Here is an 11,283-nt window from a genome sequence, read left to right as displayed (position 1 = left end):
AGGTTGTATGGGGGTCCACGCGCACACGCACACACAGACAGAGTGCCTGTGGTGATGCCTGAAGGACTGTCATGGAAACAAGCAGTGTGACAGGCTCTGTGTGTGTGAGAGAGAGAGAGAGAGAGAGATATGAGGGTGTGGGGGGGGGGGGCGCAACAGCTGCAGGCGCTTCCTCTTTTGACAGGCAGATGAAGACATCACTGCCACACCATGAACAACAGCGACTGTGGAGTTTCAAACAGTGGTTCTGAAACTAGAGTGCACAAGAAATTGTGAAATAAATGATTTGGCATCATATCAAAACATGCATACCTTCATGTGGGCCGTGGTGTGCAAAAACAAACATAGTAAGGCAACTTATTAAAAAAAAACATGCACACACACACACACTCACACTCTCTCACACACACACACACAGTATGAGTGATCAGGACATGTTAACTGCTGGGCGGTCCAAATGTTCATGAGCAAGCGTGTGTCCAGGGATCTGCTCTGAATTCTCGGACCATATTGCATTCTGGGACTGCATGGTCCCCTTTTGGGAGAAAACACTTTGCTCAATAATTCTCGAAAGATAATGTCATGCCTTCACAGTCTAAGAGCGCCAGTGCGTCCAACAACTGCCGTAACCCTGCTGTCACACTCTTCTTTACGATCCGTTGGGAGGAGGCAATTCGGAGCCTTAACAACCTCAGCGACACGCGTGGCACACATCTGACAGCTTTGGAAGCACAACAAACTAAATCATAATGTGAACTGTTACCACGTGGCAGCAACCAAGGGAGCCATTTGTAATCAATTTAAGTAACATACACCGAAGTTCTCCTGCATTATTTCGCGGTTCACATACAACATTTTGCAAAAGTCGACTATCTTTATTTTCACAGTCGTCAGTATCACTTGCAACACATGAACTCGAGTAGCGAAATGAATATTTTTGATCTGTGTTGAGTTTTCAAAAAAAATTGAAGTTGATCAACCCTCCACCAAAAAACAAATATATTCTAGGAGTATCTCAAATTAGTTATTCCTCTTTGGGTATTCCACCAGTGGTGTAATGGTACAGTGAAACTCCTCTACAACGAAACCTACATGGTCAAAAAGACCCCCTAGTGTGAAAAAATCTTCATGCATTAACATTATTCTCACTCTCCTGCCCCTCAGGAAGTATTCATTGTTAGTTTCAGATGCAGCAAGAATGTTGCATTGCTAAAATGGCTACAAAACAGACCTTTGGATGTCAAGCAGCTAAGACAAGAAGCGCTCTGAAGCTGGAAGAGAGGGTAAAAGTGATCAAAATGAAAGACGGAGGAAGCAAAATAAGACATTATCCAAGAAATTGATGCAAGCGAAAGTGAATGCTAATCGTAAATTTTGCAATTTCTTTCCCTTTTTATCAAATAAGTGTATGATCATGCTTATGCATTATTGGAATAAAAATAAAGAGCACATAAACGTTTGTGTGTGCGTGTACACATTCGTTTGTATGTGTGTGTGTGTGTGTGTTTACATCTGAGATCAAATTTGCTGCAGTGAAAAACCCCTGTTGTGATTTTTTTTTTTTTTTTTTTGCTGAAAACATGATTTCATGGTAGAGGAGTTTCACTGTATACCTAAAGCCCACCACAGCCAAAACCAGGCCCCCTCCGGGCCCGTGCAGAGCTGCCACCTGAAGGCGGGCTTTTTGTGTGCCAGTGTGTTTTTGTGTGTGTGTGTGTGTGGGGGGGGGGGGGGAGAGGGGATTTAGCTAGTCAGAAGCTCCGGGGTCACCTCCACACCTCCCTCTCACTTTTGAAACGGACCCCTGATGGCAGTTCCTGGGAGAGCCAAGTGATGTCTCTATCAGCTTGTCAAAAAAAAAAAAAAGAGATAGCCCGGGGCTTCGCCGAGGTCCCCCCCGAGCCAATCAAAGTCTTCACAAAGCACAGATGGATGCTCTTTCACCACTGGGCTACTGCGGAGGAGAAGGAGGAGGGGGGCACTGTCCTAACAGAACCCCCTCCCCACAACCACCCGGCATATAAAAACAAATCCCCCAAACCTCAGATCAGCTCTATGTTTATTTTATATGGTCAGTGATTTTTTTCCCCTCCTGCAACTGTTCTCAAACTTTAACTTATTCTGTACCAGCCAATTCTTGAGTCTGAAAAGACGTTAAAAAACGTCTTTGGGAGTGAATGAGTTAATGAGCTACGGCACATCTTTTGCATTCGAAAAAAAAAAAAACTAACCCAAAACGTGTACATACTGAAATAATCTCATCTGAATTTATTCCAAAATCGTTCATGTCTGCATGTGGACAGGTGGACACGCACATTAATTGAATTTAGCGGAACAGCATTGAATTGTTGTGCCTGTCATTTACACGTCACTGGCATAGATAGATGAAGAAGATATATATACAAAGTAGAACATCTGTAGGAAATAAATACATTTTCGACCAAATTTAGCGACATTGGATCATTTCTCAAGCCACTCCAGACGATCTGCTGGACATTGACTGGGAAATTCTTGACAGACTGATGGCAGATTTTTTTGAGGACATTTCTTTCATTTTAAATAACAGAGCACGGTATGAAAAGTTCGCTGCAGAGATGAAATGAACTGACAGCATTGATACGGCATCCTTACCAAAAAAGGACAGCAGTGCAAAAACATGGCCCCACCCTCCCCACCCCGTAATTCTGACGCTTTTTGGCTTTTAATGATATTAATGCGCGGATCAAGTGGAATATATTGCCATCGTTTGTTTTCCATAAAATGTTAAGTCCGGCATTAACTTTGACTTGGGGCCAAGATCTTACACCCCCTAAGAAAAATACGAAAGGATATCTAAGGTAAGCCTCATTCCTCCTCCAAATTACATCCAAAGACGAAGGCACAGCTTTTTTCTCGCTCTCTCTCCTTTTTTTTTTTTTACCTCTCGGCTGGTGATGGACGGGGCCGCGAGCTGGCCTCATCCTTTTCCTCCTCCCGCTGTCAGCCAGGGAGGCAAACACACGAGTCAGAGGGCGACGTGAGGGGGCGAGGGTTTGCTGAGTCGGGGTGCAACGGTGGAGCTCGGGTGGCACCGGCGCGTTGTTTGTCAGGCAGACTGGGTCGGACCCCTGCTCTCTTACTTCTTCTTGCGTGGCAGGTTGTGGCCGGTGGGCGCTCTCAGTGCGCTATAGTGCACCTGCAAAAACAACCAGGAGTTTTTTAGGGGGAGGCAGGTAATCCGAGCTCAGCCGAGCGCACGGTAATGGCTCCCCTGAGGAGAAGTCGGCGCAGTGGGGAGATAAAAGCAAGGCGGGCTCGCAATGTAATGAATCATTTTTTAAACACGAGAGCAGAGGGGATTAATCACGCACAGGAAGGATTTCGGGAATCAAGGGTTTTGTACTAACACCTCATTCGACACCCCCAGTCACAATATTAGAAGCGGAAAACAGCTGAGGTGACCCGCAAAGCTACTGAAATTTACGGTTTCCCCCCTCAGAAGACTATACTCCAAAGTCCAAGTCTAATAAAAACATCAAAGCTGAAAGCGGTGATAAACGGGCCCTCGTTGCCCCTTTTTGTCCTCGAAAACATCATCAAAAGTTTCACGCGGAGCTCTGCCCACGTTACACGGCAGAGTAAAAAAAAAAAAAGAGCTCATGAGCTCATGTATTTCACATAGGTGCCTCTGATTGGCCAACTTCTTGTTCCACTTCGTGCATGGGTATGTGAGATTTTTTTGGGTGTTTTTTTTTGTGCACCCAATTTCATGTAGATTTGTGAATCTGGTGTCATTTGTCTGGAAGGAATTCAGCCCCAAGCATTCACATTTGGGGCTGACCTCACTTCTGTTTGCAGCATAACAAGCAGATGCTGCTTCACCATGTTTGCTTTGAACTCTGGTCTGTCCTAATTAAACCCAAATGGTCAGTTTTTAAAAAAAAAATCAATTTCAAACATAAGTTTCCAGAGGGCGCTCTCCCTGATTACCTGATGAGAAAGAACAGAATGACGCAAAACTGTTCAGGTCCATCATTTTCCAGCAATTCTTCCATAATTCCATATTAGAATGTGTTTTATTACATAAAAAGAGCCACTGAATTTAAAAATCAAACACTCGTATGTATCCTGGCGACTATGTATGTCTCGAACATGAGCCACCTAAAACTCACTCGGTAGCACCATTGAAACGGCTAATTTGGGCAAATGGCAAACGCCAGTTTCGTTAATCGACATGAAACAACACGCACGCAAAAGTCTCAAACACCCATGAGTTGAATCGCCAATTTGTCATTTTGGGCAAATTCCCGGACTTGCACTTTGTTGAACTCATCCAAATGAGCGTCAATTGAAAGCAGGTATCCTCGATAGATGGGCAACTTGAAATGTTTTGAGGAGCATGGCGTTCGATGTTTGATGATCACTTTGAAAGTCGGCCATTTTAGGTGAATTCCAGGGCTTGTTTTCTGACCAAGTTCTCCTGGTGAAATCCCCCAAATGAGCCCTAATTGGACAAACATCCCAGACAGATGGGCGATGCTACATAGCAATGGCTTTTTTAAGATCATTTTGAGGATTTGCAGTGAACAAGGCGCTTTGTTTGCATTTCCCGGACAAAAGACTTCTGGAAGTAGGGAAGGACATTCACAAGTCTGAAGCATTTTTCCTGACGTTTTAATTGATTTGAATCCTGGACCATAAAAAAAAAAACGGTTTGATTTTGTGCAAAAGTGTTGCGATGTAGCATGTTCTTCCGTTGGCTACACATGTCAAATTACCCGAGACTCACTCAAATTTTCAGCATCGCCTCATTCTGCAATCATTTTTCAAGTGATCGCGGGGTGTCTTGAAGAGGAGCGAGCTAAAAACGTGCTGAAAAGTTGCTTTTGAAGCGCGGTGGCAGGCGCACGCTCAAACAAGGCGGCAAATCTGTTGAGTAAAAAGGTAAGGAAACGTTATGCTAATTAGCCGGGCGGGCCGCTATTAGAAACGGGAGATGGGGAGTGCGGGAACAAAGTGGCAGCCTGCTGCATCACAACATGAAACTGTGCTCAGAACTGACAGATGCTTCTCATTTCCGCCTTGTCAGAAGTCCCGCGTTTGAGGACGACTTTGTAGATTTGCGCGGCCGCTAATTGCCAAGTCACATTTGCGAGAAGGACAGGAGTCCATTTGTGGTGGCTTTTGTTGCATCCGACGATTGTTCCAAGTCAACAAAAAACAAAATATGCGCTTTCTTACAACGGGGGTCTCTTGGATATATGATGTTCGGGTTATTTCGCCACCCCACCAAAGCCATGATAAAAGGCACTTGGGATGAATCTTAAGAACGTTGGAGCTATTCCCAACATGTACTTTTTATCCAAAAAGTATTGTTTCCTTGTGTGTACAATTTCAAAGACGGAAAAAAAAAATGTTGTATTCCGACGGGGGAGGAAGACGGACAAAAGGAACCGGAATCAAAAAAAAAAAGCATCCGCCACCTTGTTTTGCCAACTCGGCCGTCCAAATCTCAAACGAGACAGGCTTGGGCGACATCACAGACAAGGTGGCCATGATGTTGCTGTGGGGGGGGGGGGGGGGGGGGGGGGACGACATCAAGGGTGAGAGAGTCTCGCCTGGAACCGCAGCGTCAGGATTTTTCTCCCCCAGGGTTTGGCGAATGGGTGAGCTACGTGGGAGATGAAGGGAGCGAGGTGGCACTTCATTTCCTAGCAGAGCAAGTCTCTCGACTCCTTTCCGAAGGCTCTGTGATGATGACGCCAATGACGCACGCGCCTGCCGTGGCTGACGTGTCCATCACGCCACGCATTCATTGACCTTCGGCACCCTGCAGCGGAGGCAGAGGTGGCAAGTAACAAAGTACAAAGCCTTTGTCGCTGTACTAATGTCGCTTTTCAGCTGTCTTTTTCGGATAACTTTATTCAGCCTCTGCAGATTGACGGCAGGACCAAAAAAAAAATGTGAACAGAGAGGAGTCAAAATAACTGCGCTTGAGTTCTTGATTGATGGATTGATTGAGAACTTGGGGATTTATGATGAAGAAAAAAAGTGAGCAGTGACAGAGGGTGTGAAGCAAGGAACATAATAGAAGAAAGATATTCCGCCCCCCATCTGTCATCTAATTAATCTTTTTTTTAAAAAAGTTTGATGTTTTTGGCTGAGAGAATGACTCAAAACCAAGCGCTTCGGGCATTTAAAAATGATGACTATAATCCGCAAACACGGTCGCTGATGGTTGCATGGTGCACTCGCCTGACTCGAGTGCCGGCAGGGTAGGATCGGTTCGCACTCGCTGACGGCATGGATGTGGGTGTGAATGCGTGTTAGTCTCTAGATGTGCCCTGCGACTGAGTGGTGACCAGTTCAGGGTGTAGTCTGCCTTCCCACCCCTCGTGATGTCAGCTGGGAAAGGCTCCAGCAACTCCCCGCGACCCTCTTGTGTCAAAAGTGGATGGAATCCGCAATCACACTTTTACTTTTAATCAAATAGCGGCAGCCAAAGTCACCATCATGATTAAATTGGATTAATTACCGATTCAATCATTCATACTTGAAACTAGAAAGTTCAGGCTTGAAACTTATCACTTGCACATACTGTATGCAACAGGTGACTTACTCTCCGAAGCCGCACAGCCACCTGAACGTCAACACTGACACATCCGAACATCATCTCATTGAGGATAGTTGGGCCGAGGAGCAGCTTGAAAACGGCGTGCGGCCATGATGGGTCAAACGAAACCAAGAGGAGGTATTTCCGGCAATGCGCGGGGATTCTCGTACAGCAAATAAAATCCAAATAGGGAATCGGGTCCCTATTTGGATGTAAAAAAAAAAAAAAGGTCAGTTACCTTCTGAACATCTGACGGCATCCTCTTGAGGAAATCCAGCAGCTCATTATTGTCGATGGCGTAAGGTTTGCGCAGCTTCTTGGTAAATTTGTTCACCCCTGCGAAAAAGGAGGACACCTTTATCAGTGGAGGACCAACATGCTATGCGCCGTACACGTTCCGGCGATCCATCCCAGGAAGCCAAGTACAACATAAACAATACAACAACCCAAGGGTATGAATAATTTGAGGCTTGACTATCGGCCGATCGGGTATTGCAAAATAGACGAGATACATTCAAGGCTGAAATCATTCATACCCGTTGGGAAATGAATAATTTCAGCCTTGATTGTAACTCCCGCTCTCCGACCGGGTTAAACGTACTTATTCCTTGACATCCAAAAGAATTTAGGCTCTGGGTCAAGTTATGCAGCATCAATAATAATTCCTTGGCACCAATTGCTACTTTCCTACTAGCTAGGGCTTTGGTGCCATGTGATGGATCTTAAGAGTGCTACAGAAAATGCACAAAATGACACACGAATTGCTAAGCGTAGGTTTCCACATGAACTCATTCAGTACCAGCCAATTTTGGACCAAGTCTGAAAAGACGTTTAAATACGTCTTTGGGAGTGTATGAGTTAAAAACAAAACAATCCCCCCCCCCCACTCAATTCATAAAAATTGCGATTAGGAGGGGGTTCACGAAATTGCTTCATTTTGGAAGGACGAGCCACCTTCTGCTCACTTACAAGCGCAACGCCGTGAGACACTCCGTACAAATGAGTGAAAAACACATCTCAGCAGTCTGGTAATGGGACTATTATACTAGCAGCTAGCGAGTGCCTCACCTCAACGTGCAGACAAAGAACCCCGGGACCTAAATATGTGCACGCAACTTGAAAGGCTTGCCTTGAAACCACAGGGATGGAGGTTAACAGGGGAGGCAGAGAAAGCGTCTCCGTCTGCGCGCTTTTTTTTTGATACGATAGGATTTTGGTATCGATTGCGTCGAGGGCTGCGCACAAACGGAGAGCGGCTGTGGGCTGGCGAGCTGGTGGAGGAGGAGCCCGTGGAGGGCAGCGTATTTCCCTGACCACTGAGATGACGGTCCGCGCGGTATAGCCACGCTAGATAATGAGAGGCCTTCAGAGCGCCCAAGGATATGCGGTGTTATATACGGCTCCGCAGCTCTCCTTTGTGTTCCCTATAAAACCCGGGGCCTTTGCCTGCACCGGGCTCCGCGGCATCGTAGCCCACACGGAGCCCAGCGCGCTTCTGCTGCAGACGTCTGATATGGTTGCATGAGCAGAGGTGTATGGGGAGAGATCTTGAAAAGGACTTCACTTCATTAAATGATCGGTCAGAGTTAGGGTGGGCAGTGAAATCGAGCACGAGGGCTCTCCGAATGGAGCTTCCGCACAAAAAGTGAGCAATTCATGATTATTTGTTGCACTGTTGGTCGACATCTCGACCTTGTGACATTTTTCATTCGATTTTTGCACAACGGCGTGAATGCACTTACCCCATATGAGCACAATGTAGCGCAGTGGGATAAAATATAATAGCAAGGTGGCTGCAAAGAGGACCAGGCAGGCCAGACACGACATGAACGGAACCGACCAGTTGAATAAGCTGCAAAAGAAGAAGAGCGGCGTCAAAATCTAGTCAAAAATTTTGAAAAAACGTGGTATGAGAACAGAATTGTCTACTTCTTTGTACGCTCCCCGATGTTTGCAAGCTCTTCCAAAATGTTCTGGACGGTCAAGACAACTTCTTGCACCATGTGTATCTTATCCATCAAACCTTTTTTTCCGGGTTCCTAAAAAAAAAAAAAAAGACAACAAAAGCTCTGATGAGGTCAACTGTTTGGTCATTGCGCTGCTTCGACAAATACCGAAAACATGTCTGGTGAGCAATTATGTTGATTTGTCTATTCAATGGTTGTAATGAGCTAACAACGTCCACTTCAGACAGCGCTTTTCAAGATGAGATGTCCTGAAGGAAATGTGACTGGATGCCAGACAGGCACACAAATGCAAAATGTAATTTCAAATGTTGAGTGCACGACACAATACAATTTAATACTTTAACAATCAAGACGCTCGGTTGGATAAAAAGTACAGTGAAACTCCACTACAACGAAACCTACATGGGCGAAAATACCCCCCCCCGAGTGTGAAAAAATCTTCATGCATTAACACCATTCCCACTTTCCTGCCCCCCATACAACGAAAAAAAAAACCCTGTTGCGTTTGTTATAAAGAATCTTTTTCTCTGCTTTTGCCTCACGACGAGATTTACTACAACAAAGTCTAATCCAACAGTGACCTCTACTGCTTTGTTCGGAAATGGCAACAGCAACCACCACACTGGTTTACACATGCGCAGTAGTCCAGGAAGTATTTGTTATTGTTAGTTTCAAACGCAGCAAGAACGCTGCATTGCTAAAATGGCTACAAAGCGGACCTTTGGATGTCAAGCAGTTAAGACAAGAAGAGCTCTGATGCTGGAAGAGGGTAAAAGTGATCAAAATGAAAGATGGAGTAAGCAAAATAAAAGACATTATCCAAGAAATTGATGTAATGAAAGTGAATGCCGATTGTAAATTTCACAATTTTTTTCCCCTTTTTTCTTTCTACACTGACTATATGAAGTGTCAAATAAATGTATGCTCATACTTATGCACTATTTCAATAAAAAATAAAGAGCACACATACGTTTGTGTGTGTGTGTTTACATCCGAGATCAAATTTGCTACAGTGACAAACCCCCTGTTGTGAAAGATTTCTTGCTGCAAACATGATTTTGTTGTAGAGGAGTTTCAGTCCTAACGATCAATTGCAATCAGGTTCCACATTGGAAAGGTACCATTGCTGCAAACTGCGTAGGTCCAGAATCGTGAAAACTGTCCGTCTTGGTTCGATAACCCAGAGGATGTTGACACTTTCTGCACATGACAGAAATGCTTTTCCCTTTGCCGAAGCGTTATTTACGTTTAACGCACGACATAATAATTGAGTGTGGCAATGCACTAAGTCAACATGTGCGAGGTAGGGAAGGGGGCGGGGGGGATAAGGGAATGGAGGGTTTGTCTTTTTGATCACATCAAGGCACCAAATGGAGGACGCGTGTGAAGCCTTCCAGAGGGAGAGTAGTGCATCGAGATAACGCCGCCTAAAGAGGCCTGAAAAGGCTCACATCAAAAGGAGGAAATAATGACAGGAATGATGACAGAGCGGAGGGAGGCGGAGGGCAGTGGCCACGGAGGCTGGAGGATATCTGCCGTATGTGTTTATGATACCAGACAAGCGCGTTGACGTGGTCCAGGCGGGACGCCGCTATCACGGTTCGGTGAGGCCGCCCATGGGAACGCGGCGGCGTCTGCAAGCGGGGAGAGAAGGGAGAAAACTCCCCGCTGTCAGGCCCGCAGGAAGAGAGCCATTCCCACACTAGCACATCCTCACCCAACCGGGTGTCGGATCCTGGCTGCGCAGCGGAGACTCACCGCTGGCCAAAAAAGGCAAAAGCATGGCAAATATGCTTTGGTTGAGAGGAACCTCTCACGCTCTTAACATGGGGACTATCAGTGTTTGGACTTAAGAGGTCAGTTTGGTACAGTAAGCGCTTTTGAATAGTGAGCGGTACCAAACCTCTACAGTGACACTCCCCCTTCCCATCTCTCGTATGGAATACATTCTATTCCCACTTGCAGTAGGTGAAAATCTGCGATTTCGAGGGGCATCATAATTGTGTTTAGAGTTCCCCCCACATGCTTCAACCACATGTAAACGGTTAAGCTTAATTTAAAAAAAAAATGCCTAAATGTACTTTATGTGAGCACAAAAAGAACTGAGAGATAGCATACAGAATGTATCATCTGTCGAGATACTCTACAAGAACCTTTGAGAGGCAGGGCTTGGCGGAGGCGGCGTATGGCCGAGTCTGCATGTGATCGCTCGGTGCATTGTGTTTGACCGTTGTGCTTGTATTCAGTTAATGGCTGAAAAGTGCATCGGCTCTCCTTTCCCATCTGAGCGGGCATTACGGCAAGTAAGTAAAAAGCCATCAAAAACAATAGCTTAAAAAAAAGTGCAACATAGTGGGGGCAGCTACGAACCAAAATACGGTATAGCCGGAAGTGGTTGGGGTAGGAGGTGGCGGATGGTGTGGGGGTACTTGGCAACCTTGTCTGTGGTTCAAAAATTGCATTTCGTCATGAAAGAGTGGAACGACACATGCTGTACAGAATCGTATTTTTTTCTTCTGTAAACCCCGCGCCCAAAAAAAACATCACGTTTAAAATAAAAAGACAAAAAGTGCAAAATGTTGTTCATAAATTCTCCAGTAAACGAACCTTGTGCAACATGAATGATGACATAAAACCTAATTCTGATATAATTTGGACAGATTATCTGGAGATTTTTTTTTTTTAATCGATTGGCTGGTCCCTTTGTCACGTGTTTCATCACTC

General features: G+C 45.4%; 1 protein-coding gene across 8 annotated transcripts in view; it reads right to left on the bottom strand.

Moving 5' to 3' along the window:
- Positions 1–2,245: 2,245 nt before the first annotated feature.
- mctp2a (multiple C2 domains, transmembrane 2a) overlaps positions 2,246–11,283 on the bottom strand; it is a 47,901-nt gene continuing 38,863 nt past the window's right edge. For all 8 annotated transcript variants that reach the window (XM_052060466.1, XM_052060472.1, XM_052060469.1 and 5 more), the window contains 4 exons: positions 8,522–8,631; positions 8,335–8,444; positions 6,831–6,928; positions 2,246–3,175 (listed from right to left, as the gene is read on the bottom strand). In XM_052060466.1, coding sequence (XP_051916426.1) covers positions 3,116–3,175; positions 6,831–6,928; positions 8,335–8,444; positions 8,522–8,631 — 378 coding nt within the window. In that variant the 3' untranslated portion in view covers positions 2,246–3,115. The remainder of the gene's footprint in view (positions 3,176–6,830; positions 6,929–8,334; positions 8,445–8,521; positions 8,632–11,283) is intronic.

Source organism: Hippocampus zosterae, chromosome 3, assembly GCF_025434085.1.
Source record: "Hippocampus zosterae strain Florida chromosome 3, ASM2543408v3, whole genome shotgun sequence".
NCBI lineage: Eukaryota > Metazoa > Chordata > Actinopteri > Syngnathiformes > Syngnathidae > Hippocampus > Hippocampus zosterae.
Note: the sequence above shows the minus strand (reverse complement) of the source record. Positions and strands in the feature narration are given on the sequence as shown.